Below are 17,995 nucleotides of genomic sequence, written 5' to 3' on the forward strand. Positions count from 1 at the left end.
TTTGGGCCAAGTGTAGGGACTATTATTATCAAAACCATGGGGAAAAGACAGGGGGAGCTGAGAGATAATTATCCATTGGGTAACAATACCCAGAGCTAATGATTTTATGTGTTTAAGTAGACTGCAACTGCGATTTGTAAATTTGACACAAGCGCTGGAAACATCATTAATATTAAGAAGCAGAGTTTTTTATCTTGCATTGCTGCTTGGCAAGGAACTGCAGCTTGCTTGCTGATATCTTCACCAATCTTCAATCTTTCCACCTGCCCAAAGTTAACTGGTCTAAAGAATTTTAAATTATTGCCAACACATTAGTCCTCTTAAGATGTGTGCCACACAAAGCATAAGAGACTCTTAAAAACTGAGAACAAACTGAGGGTTGATGGGGGGTGGGAGGGAGGGGAGGGTGGGTGATGGGTATTGAGGAGGGCACCTTTTGGGATGAGCACTGGGTGTTGTATGGAAACCAATTTGACAATAAATTTCATATATTGAAAAAATAAATAAGTAAAGAAAGAAAGAAAGAAAGAAAGAAAGAAAGAAAGAAAGAAAGAAAAAAAAATGTGTGCCACAGAAGAGGAAACAAAAAAAAAAAAACCCACAACAACTAGCTTCAAGAAAACAGAGTTTCCTAACGTCACCGAAATGAAAGACGTTAGTCTAGGATAACTAGGTTGATTTAAGAGTTAGCCTTGGCTTAAGAGAGTCCTCTAGCATCAGCTATATGGATTGGAAGTGCATTTAGCTTAATAATTCAAAGGGAAATTGAGCCAAAAGTTTGGTTAACAATTTGTCTTTGCCAGTCACTTTAATCTTTAACAGACAAACTGCTGGACCTCAAATCCATTAAAGCTTTCAGGCAGACTTGCTTACTTGACTGAAATCACTACGTATGCACCTGACACCAATATTGCCACCCACTGAGAATTGCACCTCACTTTGATTTATTACTAAAAGCTCCAGACACAAATTTCTAACTATATCTCAGAATCTGCCTTCATTCTGGCATCTCTTGGAAATGTAAGTCAAGTAAGAGAAGCCTCTAGCACTGCCCTTGTATAAAGTCAAAGGTACGTCACAGACAACTCAGGAAAAATGTAGGAGATATTTGATGTTGGGCATAATTAACTAAAAGGAGGTTTTATTTCAAACCCCAAAACTCTGAGCCCCACTTGCTATTGCACTGCTGCATCTCTTAAGCATTATTTTTAATAACATTCCATCATTAGGTCATTCACTTATCGAATATTTATTGAGGATCTAATTTGTGCCAGGCAGTAAGCTAAGTTTTGGGAGTTCAAAGGTAAGTGAAATGCTGAAGCTTCTGGAAAATCTTACAGTTAAGTAGCAGACACATGGGTATCTCAACTATAGAATGCAGTTATAAGGGGATGTGGGAAATGAAAATGCATGTTTTGGAATATGTGTTTTAAGTTTCTGCAAGTCTATAAGGGGAGGAATCACTAGGTGAGTGGGAATATGAATCTGAAGTTCCTAAGAAAAATCATGGCTGATATTTGAAGCTGTGGGATTGAAATCAATTATTTAAATAGGGGTAGGGAGGGAACCTCATGTATGTCAACATTAAAGAATATAAGAAAAAGATGTCAGCAAAGGAATGAAGAGGCAAAGAGAATATACAATAAGAAATGACTACCAATTTCTAAGATGAAAGATAAAGATGATTAAAAAAAGAAGCCATTGAAATTGGCAAGATGGAAATTGCTGGAATCTCTTCATTTTCACTATAGTGTTGGGGATGGTCAACAGATGATAGGGGGTTAAAACCTTTTAATTTTGAGTTCCATAAATGATTTAACAAAAACACAAAAGCTGCATATTATACCTCTGGGATTACTAGGCTTAGCCATTTGGTACATACACGTGTGAACTCAGGCAAATAAATGATCTTCTTGAGCCACAATTAAATGGAAAAGAATGATAATTATTTCATGGAACTTGATCATATCAGATTGAATATGGACATACAATATTTAAGAACAGAATATGAATCGTTGGTTCTCATCACCTATTAAATAAATGTCGGTTACAAGTTTCCCAGTGTTTTAAGTTTTCAAAGGGTAATTAAAAATCGTCCTTTTTTTTTTTTTTAAAGTTATTTGCCAAAAGCAAATACCTATGTACAAACCTGAAAATATTTTCTTTGGCCAGTGTGCAAATCATAATCCCCCAAAAGCTAAGATTATTTCAAAGCTATAACTATGTGCTGGTGGTATTAAATTCGAAAATGTAAAAAATATTTGACCCAGTTCTAAATATTACTTCAAAACTGATTTAGTGAATTTTTCATTACTTCTAGTTTGGGTTATTTATTTATTTATTTATTTATTAACGGTTATTTATTACTGAGAGACAGAGAGACACAGAGCGGATCAAGGGAGGGGCAGAGAGAGAGGGAGACACAGAATCCAAAGCAGGCTCCAGGCTCCGAGCTGTCAGCACAGAGCCCGATGTGGGGCTCGAACCCACGAACCACGAGATCATGACCTGAGCTGAAGTTGGACACCTACCGACCGAGCCACCCATGCACCCCTATGATTGTTTGATTTTGATATATGTTATTAGCATCTTGAATATATACTTTCATTGCCAAACCTCCATATTGTTTTGAAATTATAGATTTAAATGTACCTATCAGTAGAATATAAACTGTATAAACACAAGGGTTTTTCTCTGTCCTGTTTATGACAGGACTATATTCTTAATACCTTGGAACTGTGCCTGGTGCATAAAAGGAACTCATATAATACATGGTGAATGAAAAAAGGAATATATCATTCATTTCCATTAGACTGTTCACTCTTTGGCACATTTAAGTGTCTGATAAATGTCTGTCAAATTAAAAGTGAACAATTTAGGGGCACCTGGGTGGCTCAGTCGGTTAAGCGTCCGACTTCGGCTCAGGTCACGATCTCGCGGTCCGTGAGTTCGAGCCCCGCGTCGGGCTCTGGGCAGATGGCTCAGAGCCTGGAGCCTGTTTCCGATTCTGTGTCTCCCTCTCTCTCTGCCCCTCCCCCGTTCATGCTCTGTCTCTCTCTGTCTCAAAAATAAATAAACGTTAAAAAAAAAAAAAAAATTTAAAAGTGAACAATTTAGCTGTCTGTATAGCTAAGTATTTCTGAACCAAGAACAAGAAACAGAATATTAGAAATTCATAATATCCTGCATTCCACAGGGAGAGAATTTCCACTTTACCGCAGACTTTTGGATCATTCTAATGTCACTGATATTTAAAAGATGAAGACTAGACATCTGGGTTTTAAAGAAAAGTCATGACCATCTGCTTCCCACTCAAGAATGTTCTAATCTGGGTATTAATTAAATATTCTCTGATAATCTATTTCATCCAGTTTATTTATTTCCCTTGTACCTGAAACTATGAGATAATACCATAAAGAAAATATTCTAAAAAATGTAGTATAAAATTTGTATTAACTGAATTTATTACTTAAAATAATAGCCTAGCCTATCCTAGCAGAGAAAACATTTTAAGATATATTTAAATATAGCTATATAAACATGTCTTCAATTAAAGGATATTCATTTTCCTGTTGTAATTTTAAATTACTATTTACAAATCTAGGGGGGACTGGGTGGCTCAGTCAGTTAAGCGACTGACTTCGGCTCAGTCATGGGCCTCATGTGAGGTCATGATCTCACAGTTTGTGAGTTCGAGCCCCGCATTGGGCTCTATGCTGATGGCTCAGGGCCTGGAGCCTGCTTCGGACTCTGTGTCTCCTTTTGTCTCTGCCCCTCCCCTACTCACACTCTGTCTCTCTCTCTAAGAAAATAATAACGATAATAAAAAAAGAAGTTACTTATTTACAAATCTTAATATTAGGAGCATGTATTTTCATGATTTTCATGAATGAAATAAAACATATTAAACTGATATAACTATGGGAAAAGTTAAAATATTAAAAACTCAAATTACAAAATATTTAAAGAGGTGTTATTTCATTGCTTTCGAGCTCACAAGGCATGTTAGCTCCAAAACTCAGTACTCCGTAGATTTCTTAGAGTGGATCATTTTAATGAATAGATTCGAATACTTTGTCTTTTACCAATCCACTTATTATGAATAAATATTTCTAGCAGAGCGCATGAAAGTGGTTCAAAACTTTCATTTTCTAAGTATGTTTCAACAGCAGAATGGCAATCTTATTTATATGGATCATTTGTTTTGAGAATGTTTTTATTGAAAATTATAAAGTAAACTTCGGTGGCAAGCACTAGAGTCAGTGATCAAAAATTATGGCTCCTCGGGGCATCAGTTAAGTGTCCGACTTCGGCTCAGGTCACGATCTCACGGTTTGTGGGGTGGAGCCCCACGTCAGGCTCTGTGCTGACAGTTCAGAGCCTGGAACCTGCTTCGGATTCTGTGTCTCCCTCCCTCTCTCTTCCCCTCTCCCCCTTTGTGCTCCCTCTCTCTCAAAAACAAATAAACATTAAAAAAATACTTTATAGCAAAAATTCTGGTTCCTTCTTTTAGCAGCTGAGTGATTTTGAACAAATTGTTTAATCTCTCTAAATTTTAATATCTTCATCTCTTAAATGGGGAAAGAACAGTACTTAGTTTAGTAAGGATATAAAGGTTATAAGAGATAGAAATCTATGTAAAATCCTCAGCATGGTGCAAACCACTCAATATGAGCTGTTGTTATTTATTATCGGTAGTCGTCGTGCAGAGATGCATTCTGCGCTGCCATAAATCTTCAACTTGCAGACAACGAAACCACAATATTTTGACAAATGCCAAGAAATGCTGGCAAAGGGCATTCTGAGTTGCAAAGTTTGCTATCACTCCAAAAGTGTATTAAGTTATAGAAAAACCAAGTGAATCTTCAAGTCTGCTAAATGCAATTACATTATATTTGTGGAGTTCTGAATGTCTACACTCTTGTCCCCTGCCCTACAACCATGTTGTCTGTTACCCAGCTTCGGGCATGCCTTCAAATACATGTAGTTGACTTGAGAACTTAGTGAATACTAAACTAAACCACAGTTCCAGCATTTTCTATAACACAGCTCTGCTCCTGTAGCACCTTCCTCACACTCGCCAGCTGGTCCAAACAACTGGCTTCCGTCTACCTGCACTCAACTTCTCACAGCCACTCTCTTCTGATGCAATGTCTTCCTCTGAGCTTTTGTAGCAACCATGCTATCCAACATGGTAGCCAGCAGCTGCACGTCACTCTTTCAAGTTAAATTTAAATTAAATAAAATTTGGGGTACCTGGGTGGCTCAGTTAGCTGAGCATTCAACTCTTGATTTTGGCTCAGGTCATGATCCCAGGGTTGTGGGATCGAGCCCTGCATCGGGCTTCGTGCTGAGGTTGGAGCCTGCTTAAGAATCTCCTCTCTCTCTCCCTTTGCCCCCTCTGCCTCGCTCATGCGTGTGCTCGCGCTCTCTCTCTTTCTCTCTCTCTCTCAAAAATAAATAGGTAATGCATTAAATAAAATTAAAAATTCGCTTCTTCAGTTGCAATAGTTACATTTCAGCAACCACACATGGCCAGTGACTACCGTATTTGATCGCACAGATACGGAACATTTTTATCATTGCGGAAAGTTTTATCAGGCATCACTGAATCCAGACTAATCTTCCCTCAAACACATTTTCATTCATGTCACTCTAAGAACTAAATAAGATGCTATTAATGAAAAACAGGTCAAATCAGTTAGTTAAATCTTGAGTTTAACAGACTTACGTATGTGTGTATGTTTGTATGTGTCAGACTTCTGAGAACATTTAAATAAATGAATGTGAACTATGACACTCAAAGAACTGAATATAAGTATGTAGCTTGTCTCAAATTCATATCATCATGAAATATTTTTAAAGGAACTATCTCCAGGGAACTCTAAACTTTGAAAAATATACATAAGCACCACATTGTTCAGAAGGAAGAAGTATCTGTTGTATGGAGTAGAATAATAAAATCAGTTTACAGTTTCTCAACTTCCCCATGTAATCTTTCTAAAACCCATCTGCCTAATGATGCCGTTTTTTTTTTAATTATTATTATAATTTTTTTATTTTAGAGAGAGAGAGTGTATGTGTGTGAGTGGAAGAGGGGCAGAGGGAGAGAGAATCTTAAGCAGGCTCCATGCTTAGCACAGAGCCTGATGTGGGGCTCAATCCCATGACCCTGGGATCGTGACCTGAGCCGAAATCGAGAGTCGGAGGCTCAACTGATGGAGCCACCCAGGTGCCCCAGCCTAACAGGAAGTTTTTAATGACAGTTTCTCCTTCCCTATCTCCCGTTCGACAATCGCCTCCACTTTACAAAACAATGATATACCTCTCAGCACACCAGAAATTTGGGGCAATGCCCCCCAAAAACATCTGCAGTTACAAAAAGAGTAATTTAAAACACTGGTTATCTGCAAAGCTTCTGGCAACCGATGCACATAATTTCAGAGAGGTATTTCCAATAAAATTTTACTTTCAGTTTTTAATAAAAATATTAACATGCTGATAAATAATTATGCTGTCCCAAGTAATGGTGCTCATATGAGTATTAACAGCAATTCAATTTTAGGAAAAATTTAAAAACTCCAAACATTTCTGGTGGCAGGAAATTTTAAAAATTCAAATTATATACATTTGTAGCAAAAAATGAGACAATTCACTGAGTTGCTGGAAACAGAAAGTCTGGGTGGCTCAGTTGGTTGAGCGTCTGACTTCAGCTCAGGTCATGATCTCACGGTTTGTGAGTTCGAGCCCTGCGTCGGGCTTGCTGTTGTCAGCACAGAGCCCACTTTGGATCTTCTGTCCCCCGTCTCTCTGCCAACCCCTGACTCTTGCATTCTCTCTCTCTCTCTCTCAAAAATAAACAAACATTTAAAAAAAATGCTTCAAGGGAATACAGTTTTTGGAAATTCCTTCTTTTATCAGCAAAACATTGCCCTACATCACAGTTTTGTTGGTGTTCTGAAATGCTATGATGATAAAAGTGACAGCTAACCTATAGAGTGCTTACTGTGTGTAAGGCAGTGTGTTTTACACATATTAATTCAACTAATCTTTTTCCCCAGCTGTACTGAGGAATAATTAACAAACATAATTGTATATACTTAAAAGGTGTGATGATGTGGTGGTTTGATATACACATACACCGTGGAATGATTAATAGGGTCAAGGTACTAAGAACACCCACCTTCTCATAGAGTTAACCTTTGTGTGTCTAGTAAGAAAGCTTAAGATTGATTCTCAGCAATTTTCCAATCAGAAGATACCATATTATTAACTATGCTCACCAGGCTCGACACTAGGTCCTCGTAACTTACTATTCTTATCACTCACAGTTTGTGCCTTTAACCTACATCTCCCCTTTTCCCCCTTCCCTCCAACCCCTGGAACGTACCATTCTATTCACTGTTTCTGTGACATCGGCATTTTCTTCACTTTTTTTTTTTTTTTTTGATGTCACATATAGTAACTTATCTAATTTTCACAAAACATTTTGAGGTTTGTACTATCTTCATCTCTGCTTACACACAAGGAAACTGAGGCACCGGCTGGTTAATCTATTAAATTCAAGTTATGGAAGTATTGAAAAGTGAAGCTGGAAATTCATACCGTGACCCACTGCTGTATATTACCTACTTTGATGCCTTCCTACCTAAAATGCTCAAGTGTTGAAAGTTTATCTCTTCAGCTAGATTTGCAAGCTCGGAAGGCAAGACCATACCATTCTGTTCTCTATGCTCCACGAAACCTAGGATTTAGTTTTGCGCATAAAACAGATTTAATCTAAAACAGTTCAGTAGTAGTTATCTCTGGGTATTATGATGAATGCTTAATTTTAGTTCTTGTAGAAATATAATATTTATCATTAACATTTTCCCATTCCGTGGATTTTCTCTTTTGGGCATGTATTACTTTTGTAATAAAAGAAAAAAAAGTATTTGTTACTAAGGCACTATTTAAAATCCATAAATACATAAAACAAAGGGAAAAGAAAGGAATATAAACAAGCAAGGGACACCCACATGGACATAGGAGGCAAGTCAGAAGGTTTGGCCTGAAGACTCGGGAGGGCTTATTTCTCCTTACCTGGCCTCGGGAAGCCGCAGGGCCCTGGGAGCCCTAAGAACAGGGCACATATTCAGACAACGCAAAAGCAAAACAGTTGACTTGTTAGAGGCTATCAGAGAAATTTCCAGAAACCGTGAACTCTTCATTTCTCCATACATTTTAAAGAAAACTTAGATATAACCACTTAATTATTTCTGCAATTTATTTGCAAAGCCTAGTTCTTTACTTGGGCTCCTCAGGTAACAGCTCAGTCCTGTATGAGCACTGGGTAGAATTAGGAATTATTTACTAGGGGCCGTTCAGCTCTACCTTTGAAGTCTAGCAGCAACATTTTTCCTCTTAAATTAATGCGGTGGATTTTTATTTACAGAAGTACAAATGGTGAAAGATCATACCTTGACATGTAAATTTTTTGGAAGGAGTTGTGAGTAATAATTTATCTGCCATTTCTCCAGGACCAGCACAGCGCGCAATTCCAGGCTCTTTGTATTCCGACTTTACCCAGTCCGATAACCACTGCATGTTACAATCACAGTAAAGAGGGTTGGCTCCAATTGCTCTGGAAAACAACACCACAAAAGCACACACACATACACACACACAGTATGGAAGTATTGTTATTTCCTAAAGGAACATAACTCAAAGTGATGCTCAGTAGAAAATCCCTATAGATTTACTGATAACAATTTAGAAGAAAATGGAAACATCAGGGATTCGCCATTTTCCTGAATTATGTGCGGCTGGGATTTAGAGACTTGTCACCAGTCTTAAAATTTACCTGGTCTTTACAAGGTCTTCTTGTATTTGCAGAGACAGGTTTATATTGGATGTAACATCATCCGACACACAGATTATACTTAGTTCATTCATCAATTATTTACTGGGAACCCAATCACTATGCCAGGTTTTGGGGACCCAAACATAAATAATACATTATTCCTAACCCCAAGAACTCCTTCTGCAGAGGTGATTAACATATACTCAAACATGCAAATCATCTGCATTAGAAGTGCAACAGTAGAAGTATTTACAAGGTGACTGTGAGCAGAGTCACCTTGTGAATAACTTTCCTGGGAGGCTGGTGGTTAAAAGTATGAGCTTTTACACAGTTAGATTCAAGGAGGCGGAAAAGATTGGGAAGGATGTCTCGGGGTAAAAGGCTAGTAAGTGCAAAGTCACAGAGATAAGAAAGGGCATGAAATAATAAAGATGCATAGAGCCAGTTCACCAGAGTGGATCTGGACCTTCCCTAGGTGTCAGTCCCTTTATAAAGTCCTTTATTTTAGGTCTTTGGTTCCCACTCACATTTGCAGTAGTAGTGACAGCAAAAGTAATCAAGATGATAGCTAACATTGATTTTACAATATGCAGGTACTGTGCTGAGCCACTTATACGAACTACCTCATTCTGTCCTAAATGGCAACTTCATGAGGTCAACGGTATTACTAATTCATTGTACAGATTGTGAAACTGAGGCCAGGAAGTTACTCCATGGGTTTTGTAAATTTGCCAAGCTTGGCAGAAGTAGTCCATGCATAAAGTGGCATTTGAAATGGATTAATTTTGATTTATAATCAACTTGTGATTAGTAACGCTTCTAGGCTATAGTCTAAGTACAATTAAACTTACTCTTTCATGAAGAAAGGCCCCAAATATACTTGTAAAACCATAATACTTTATACTGTCGCAGTTTTAATGTCCAACTTTAACCAAGAATTGGAGTACAGTAACTGTTATGCTCAGATTAAAACCTTGCTTCTAAATTAAAAATGAGCAAAATTATGTTTTTGAATCACCTGGTGCCACCTCTACTGACATTTGCTAAGTCCTTACTCTGCAAGGGGATGCAGTGGAGAAAGTGAATGGAGCAGAGCTCTTTATGATCTAGAGAGTCAAAGACAAATGCACGAAAGAAATACATGACAGAGCAAGGCACATGGCAAGAGATATTCAAACTGCCCCTATCGTCGGTGGCGGTGCTCATGCGAGAAGTTGGTGCCTTCCCTGAGCTGCCTTTTCTGATAAGTCACCCTAACACTAGCAGAATGGCTACTTTCTTCTTCTTCTATTCCTAATTGTTTTTAAGGTTATGTATTTAGTTTGAGAGAGAGAGAGAGAGAGAGAGAGAGAGAGAGAGAGGGAGAGAGCGTGCGTGAGCAGGGGAGGGGCAGAGAGAGAGAGGGAGAGAGAGAATCCCAAGCAGGCTCCACGCTATCAGCACACAGCCCGGTGCGGGGCTCAAACTCACGTACTGTGAGATGGTGACCTGAGCCGAAACCAAGAACAGGACCTTTAATCGACTGAGCACCCAGGCGCCCCTGGCTACTTTCTTCTTAATGTTGCGTACTCTCCCAGACAGTACCAAGCTCTGCACCCCTGAGCTAGAAGCCTTCACCACACTCTATCTCATGCAGATGACATCCATGGAATTTGTAGATGAGTAGCCCTGATGTGGACTCTGAGGTAGGTGCTGGAGTTCAGACATGAAAAAGTGGAGGTTTTTCCTCCTGGGACCCGATGGTTTAGTGGAAGGGATACTAACGATAGGCACCAAACAGTCTGACAGACAGATAGACAAAAAAACCTACATCATTAACAGGGCCCAGTAAAGCACATTCAGATATAGCAAGATTGACTATTGGCTCCTCTCCTCTGCCCATCCCCCTTTCTCAATTGTTCACACGTATCTTCTTGGGGTTTGGTGGGGTTTGGAGAGGAAGGCAAAGCCACGAGATAACATGACAGGCAATTTCTGGGGAACTGGGAAGCTCGGATACTATTTGGGCCTAAGCATAAATACCAACAGGTGGCGCCAAACCCACCCTGACACAAAGAAGTTTTAGATCCAAATGTGTTCCTGGAACTTTGTTCCAGGTCTGCCATGACCTTAACACTACAACTATAAATAATACAATAATGGAAATTGGCCCAGAAGAGGTTTTTTTGGACCCCATTTATCACATATTTTATATTTTTTTATTCTACTTGCAAAAAATAGGGAGGTACAGGGTCCTATGAGACAAGAGCACAAAGAAAAGGAAGAAAACAAAACAAAACAAACCCCACAACATTTCACCCAGTATGAGAATTTGGCAATTTCCTCCTATCATAGTATGAAGTCTTGAACCATTTCTAATTTATTTTTTTGTATGGTGCGATATCCAGTACTCAGTAGTATTTGCTACATAAATGAGTTTGGTTTGAGCATATCAAGATAGGCTTCATAAAGGACATAATATTTAGAAAGTCACCTGGACGACACAAGGTTTGAACAGACTGAATTGGAGGGGAACTGGTATTCTAGGATCAGAGAACGTTAAGAGAAAATGCATAGCTAGGAAATTGGAGAGCCATGTTTGTAAGAAGACATTATTAGCTAAGTAAAGAGAATCCCACTCCATTAGTTAATGGAGAGTAAGGGCCAGAAGAATAAATTAAGGCTATCTTGCAGAAGGCACTGCATCTAGACTGAAATCTTCGCATTTTCTTTAAAGCTGGAACCAATCACATCTCATGATGTGACAAGAAAGGGGTGGCAGAGGGCTGTATGTTCCAAACTCACTCACCAGGGAGAGTTTGACCCTAAACCCACATTCATGAACTAGGTACTCACAGGTGTGATAATGCAGAAAGATCATTAAAAGCACCTTCGGGCACAACAGAAATGTCATTTCCATGTAATGAACTAAAAGCAAGAAAAAGCAATATTAAATTTCTTACACGTCAGCGAGTTCAGAAAAATTCTAACACGTGTGAGATTTTAGTTTATACTAAGCACTTCAAATCAGCACAGAAAATATGATCTATTCAAGACATGGTCTTGGTATAATTAGGTATCTATTTGGGAAAACGAAAAGTTCTTATGTCACATCATATGCATAAAATCAATTCTAGATAGATGAGTTAAATATAAAAATAAAACTAAAAATGTATTTAATAGAGATCTCCTTTTTATGAACATAGGATGGGAAAGGCTGTCAGAGCACTATATAAAACTCAGAAACCATAAAGGAAAGTGATACATTTTTGACAATGCAAAATACATCCATAATTAATATGAAAGACAACCTATAGGGAACAGAATGGAAAATAGCTGCAAAATATATAAGACACAAGGATTAATTCCTTAGTAAAAAGACCTGCAAGCTTAGAGTCAAGTAGTAGATGCATAAAGACATGTATGTTAATAAGGAAAAGACAAAGCACTCAATAGAAAATAGGAAATGATATGATCAGACTCATGGAATAAGAAACACAAATGCTCAATAAAAGAGTAAAATATGCACAAATGCTCTAGTTATTGGAATTTCAAATTAAAACAGGAATGGAAAATAACATTCACCCTATCCTAGAATTATTCATATTATTCAATATTTGCCAGAGTGCTTTGAAACAGGTACTCTATTAAAACAGGTACGCAATCTGTCATAGAACAAGAATGAAAGGATTAATACTATTCAGTATTTGCCAGAGTGCTTTGTAATAGGTGCTCTATTAAAGGAGAGTTGGTGGAAAATACATTTGTAAACTGACACATCCTTGTTTTAGGCGGGCAACTTGACAGTTACTTTTGGTATTCTCCCAGGACAGTTAACAGTAAGGTGAATGTGTAGGATGCTTGCTCCAGCCCTGTAAGGGATAACGCAAGTCTGGAATCAAGCCACGTGATAGCAAAAGATGAGGATGATGAAATAAGTTATGGTTCCTTCGTCCTATGGAATACTCTGTGCCAGTTAAATAGTTGAGGGATATTTCTAGATGATGGAAAAGAAATAGTCGAAAGCATATTGTTAAATAAGATGAGCCAATGACAGATTAAGAACAAATCCTATTTATGTTTTTTTAAAGTTATATCGCTGTGGGCATACATATACCAGCATATAAAAACAAATGCATATAAAAGAAGACCGGAAGACAAGACAAAACTGTTTAATTGTTAATTCTGGGTGAAGGGATTGTGACTGAGAATCATATTTCATTTCATATATTTAAAATACATTTTTGTAGTAAAAATGTACTCACAGATAATGCAATCTTTAAAGAAATGAACATTTCGTACATTTCTTTCAAAATTAGTTGGATCTATATGAAACATACATATTATGTATTGCCAAATAAATGACCACACCAACAATGTGGTGTTCTTCAAATAAAAGCTGTTGAGTATGATATGGGGAAAGAAGTAATCTTCCTATTTTCAAATTTGCAGTAAATCCTAATGTGTACATCAAAAATATCCCCAAATCATTAAAAACACAAGTCAAAACTCAGATCCCCGAGATAAGAGATATTTCGCTGCGCATAAGATGCTTACAGTAATCGGAGAGACTTCAATCCATCGAAGGTTCGAGGAGGAATACATCTCAAACGGTTGTAACTAAGAATTCTGAAAGCATACATAGTCGATTTGTTTTACTCAGATATCCCCAAATGGCCAAATGTCATTTTAAAAATGAAGCAGTTAAGAAAAGGGTTGTTTTAGCATTTCATAAATTGAGAATATCGATGCATAACACTTTAATGTTTGTGTTTTCACTAATACAACATATTTATTTTTAAATACAGTCTAGAATGCTTCCTTCCCCAGCCTATTCCCTCTCCCAGGTGGCTTTCCTCAGAAGTCTGTCTTAAGGATCTCTTCCAACCCCACCACAAGTGTAAATTATTCTTTGCTCCTTTTATAGAACCCAGCACTTTAACAATATCTGTATTTGTTTGTTTACTGAGGTTTTGTTTGTCTGTTTCTCCCAACAATATTTATATTCCCTGAGGGCAGACTATCTTGTTAACAGGGAACATCCAAGTGCCTAGAAAATGCCTTTAGTCCAGTGAATTGATAAACAGTCCATATCACATTTTCACACTCACAAGGTGAGGAGCTGGGTCATGTTGCTGAAGCTCTGATTAGAAAGGGTGCTTATTCGGTTGTTACTTAAGTCTCTATAAAAGAAAAAGAAAAAAAAAAAGGAGTCTACTGTTACCAGAGGAAGTGAAATATTAGTGATTCTTAGAAAGAGAAGGTTCTTCTTGTTCAGTCACAGCTGCACGGTTAGCACTCAGCTTTTACCTGAAAATAACGAAACACTGGATAACCCTCTGAGGTACATCGTAATATTCATAATTGTTCACGCCCCTGCCTGTTGAAATTAGAAGCGATGATATGTTTTGCTTTGGCCACTGCAGTAAGTGCGGGCACTGGTGCCAGGTTTCAGTTCAAAACAGAAATTTTAGAGGCTCCTGGGTGGCTCAGTTGCTTAAGCGTCTGGCTCTCGATCTCGGCTCAGGTCATGACCTCAGGGTTCGTGAGGTCAAGCCCCACGAAGGGCTCTGTACTAACAGTGTAGAGCCAGCTGGGGATTCTCTCTCTCCCTTTCTCCCTGCCCCTCCCCTGCTCGCACCCTCTCTCAAAATAAATAAATAAACCTAAAAACAAAAACAACACAGAAGCTTTGGAGTGAGCTCACTTTCCCCATACCCCTCTGATCACTGCTTTGCAAGACTTGTGATGTTTCACAGCCAGTGCCTGTGCCTTGGTCCCAGAGCAAAGGCATGTGACAGGTGGAGGCCACTCACAACAGACACATCTTATGCGTGACAAATAAACCTTTGCTCATGAAGGTTCCATTGGTTGTACATCCTTTGTCTTCCTTGTTATTTATGCTCCTTGATACACACAGTCAAATTTGATAACTAAAAGAACTCATTTAATTACATCTGGAATGCCATAATTAAAAACTTTGCCCTTGGAAAAAAAAAAAATCACTGGCGTACCGTAGGTCTTTAACAAATATCTGTTTAATGAATAAGTTAACGGGAGAGATGTGGATTTTTTACCCAGTGCTACATGGCTGTTTATACAAGTGTAACTGGTACTATGGGCTGTGATTTATATTCAGTTAACACGATCTTATTTTTATTACATATAATAATAAATGTGACCATATATGATACATATAATACTTATTGTACTATAATTACATTATAACATATAATGTAATATAATAACATGTAATAAATAATGACATATTTTATTGATATACATTAAATATCTTTGGTAATTTTGCATTAGGAAAAAATTAGTGAATACAGCCATACATATACTCATACAGTGATATGTATATATTCTTTGTTTTTTTAACACAAAATGCTAAATACATAAATAAAAGTAAGATTCATGAATAAGTGAAAAATTATAGGTCGTAATTTATGATCATTTTTTAAAAAGTTTATTTTTTTTATTTTGAGAGAGAGAAAGAAAGAGAGAGAATGCACAAAGGTGGGGAGGGGCAGAGAGAGAAGGGGAGAAAGAATCCCAAGCAGGCTCCATGCTGTCAGCTCAGAGCCCAAAGCAGGGCTTGATCTCACGAACTGTGAGATCATGACCTGAGCCGAAATCAAGAGTCAGATGATTACCCAACTGAGCCACCCAGGCACCCCAATTTATGATTTGTATGTGTGTGTGTATTCACTGCTTTTTTTTTTCTAAAGCAAAACATACAAATAAATGTAAGATGCAGAAAAGCTGAAGATAAAATATCAGTAAAATGAACCTATAAAATTGTGAAATGATAGGAATACTATAGGAACTTAATAATTCATCTTCTTAGCTGCTGAAAACTACATAGATTTAGAAAATAAGTTAAGTATATCTATATTGGCAGAAGTTACCTGAGTAACTTGAGTTACTCATGAGTCATTGGTAAAGTCATTTCTGGATCTACAAATTCTCATCTTTCATTTCCGACCTGGTCTTAAATAATTGCGTACTGTTCCATAAATGACCCAATTCACCTGAAGTGACCGTCTGGAAATTGCAGTAATTTAAAGGTTTGTTTAACAGAGCAAAATGTATGCAACCAAGTTCTTGCTGCTACTAAATAAGTGACTAGGGCCAGAACAAGACATCTTAGGGGATATTCTCCCTTAATTTAATCATTGGTCATTTAAACAGTCCTACATACTTTTTACAAAGTGATTTTCTTACATGTTTAAGGGAAATTGAAAACGATTAATAGTACTTTAACCAACCACAACCTTGCTTAAGTCAAGTTTATGTTGGGAAATGTAACATTTTCTGTGACTTACGTTTCTAGAATTCACTAATTAGGAATAAACCTTCTTATTCTAGGAACACTAGAAATCAGCCTCCTCAGCCAGCTGTATTCACTCAAAAATCATATAGGACTTAAATTAAAGATAAAGTATTTCCATTTCAATTTACTCCCATTGCTGATTTTTTTTTTTGATAAGTTTTATCAATCACCAGCAAGGCTATTCTAAGTGTGACATTATATATAGTAAGATTGCATCTTTTTAAAAATATTGTGCATATAACTAGATCAAAATGTTGGTATATTTAAATATAGTCTTGTATTACCACTTAAAAATCCATTTACATTAATGAAAGAGAGAGATGTTATTTTACAAGGACATTAAGCCAAACTGAAAAAAGACAAAAGTCCATGTCTGGAATTTATGCCCAGAATATCAGCAACTTTGTCAAGTCTACTTAAATACTGCCCAAGTAAAATGAATTTTATAAAATTAAATTTGAATACCGGAAGCCCACAACTTAACTTAGAATGTATTATAAAAGAAAATGAAACCTAATAAAATGCATTTTCAACGTTATTACTATCCATGACCTTTTGCTTAAAGTCAAGAATCAAGCCATTATTTTCTATCTTTCTCTTCTTGGCTTGTGATAAAATAGCCCATATTCATCATCAGTCGAGGTATCCAAATTTGCTGCATTTCTGTAGTTCTTGGCTACTTAGGCTTTATCACATTTGTACTTTGAATTAGAGGAGGCCCTTTCTCTACGATGCACCATTGCCTGATTGATATTCAATGAAGATGTAGCTAGTGATCCAGAACCGCAATGAGCAAGTAGGGAGGCATCTAACTGTAAATGATTTATCTCATCTGAAAGGTTCGCTAGATCTTCTGCCCGTTGCTACCCCCACTTTCATGAAACAGAGTAAGGAGTCAAAGATGAAAATACGCAACACATTACTTACATAAGTGTTAAATGTTTGTAGTTAAAGAGCTCCTTAGGAACCAGTGTAAATTGGTTCCCATCCAGATACCTAAAAACAAGAAAACAATATTATCTTTTTGGTTTTTTCTAAAGGAACAGAGGTGTGATATAAAATAGTTGACACTATTTCACTCTTAACTGAGGCAAGAAAGCACTTGGCAATTCTGGCTTTAAAACATCATGTTCCTAGCTGGGGTTCCTATTTAAAAGAAGTAAAGGGGAAAAAAGCAGAGTTGTCCAATCTAGTAGAATTATTTTGTGGATCACTTAGCATAAATTACAAAACCAAGGAGATACTGGTGAGTGCAGTTCTTTGAGGTTTATGTAATGAGGTGAGTCATGTGTCCAACTGTGTGTCAAGAAGAAGGTTCATTCAATCAACCATATTTATTTGGCCTCCTGTGTGCTTGTATTTACACGGAGACAATACCATGAAATGCATTCGCTACTGACAGAACCTCGCCACCGAGGGCCAAGACCACTCTTCACTGCCTTAATAAGGATCCATACATTTAGCAAATAACAATGGATGGTTTGAAGGAGATACTTAGGAATTTGGATGTAATCAGATTTCAGTTAAAGATATCTTGAAAATAGTTTTTAACCACTGTATATCTGCTTTGTGACAATAATTTTAGAAGGTTTCATAGAACATCACCACCTTTATCAAGGACACAATATAGCATATATATGTAAAAGTAATAAATAACCACACATATGTGAACTTTCCCTTTCTGACCAAAGTCAGCAGAATAATCTGCAGATAGATGGACTCTGGGCTAACTAGCAAGCCATAAAAATAAATGAATGTGTAAAGTTCTATCCATGATGTCACAAAAAGAAAAATAAACTGCATCTCAATCAAGGCTGTTTTTTCCCAGAATATAGATG

The 17,995-nt window shown here is 37.3% G+C and overlaps 1 protein-coding gene across 9 annotated transcripts in view; it reads right to left on the reverse strand.

The window, feature by feature from the left end:
• Positions 1–17,995, reverse strand: part of SLIT2 (slit guidance ligand 2) — a 374,128-nt gene that overhangs the window by 57,793 nt on the left and 298,340 nt on the right. For 5 of the 9 annotated variants that reach the window (XM_058722984.1, XM_058722982.1, XM_058722978.1 and 2 more), the window contains 6 exons: positions 17,085–17,153; positions 13,933–14,004; positions 13,379–13,450; positions 11,678–11,749; positions 8,460–8,623; positions 8,083–8,115 (listed from right to left, as the gene is read on the reverse strand). In XM_058722984.1, the coding sequence (XP_058578967.1) occupies positions 8,083–8,115; positions 8,460–8,623; positions 11,678–11,749; positions 13,379–13,450; positions 13,933–14,004; positions 17,085–17,153 (482 nt within the window). The remainder of the gene's footprint in view (positions 1–8,082; positions 8,116–8,459; positions 8,624–11,677; positions 11,750–13,378; positions 13,451–13,932; positions 14,005–17,084; positions 17,154–17,995) is intronic. The other 4 variants (XM_058722986.1, XM_058722985.1, XM_058722983.1 and 1 more) reach the window with 1 other exon arrangement.

Source organism: Neofelis nebulosa, chromosome 3, assembly GCF_028018385.1.
Source record: "Neofelis nebulosa isolate mNeoNeb1 chromosome 3, mNeoNeb1.pri, whole genome shotgun sequence".
Lineage (NCBI taxonomy): Eukaryota > Metazoa > Chordata > Mammalia > Carnivora > Felidae > Neofelis > Neofelis nebulosa.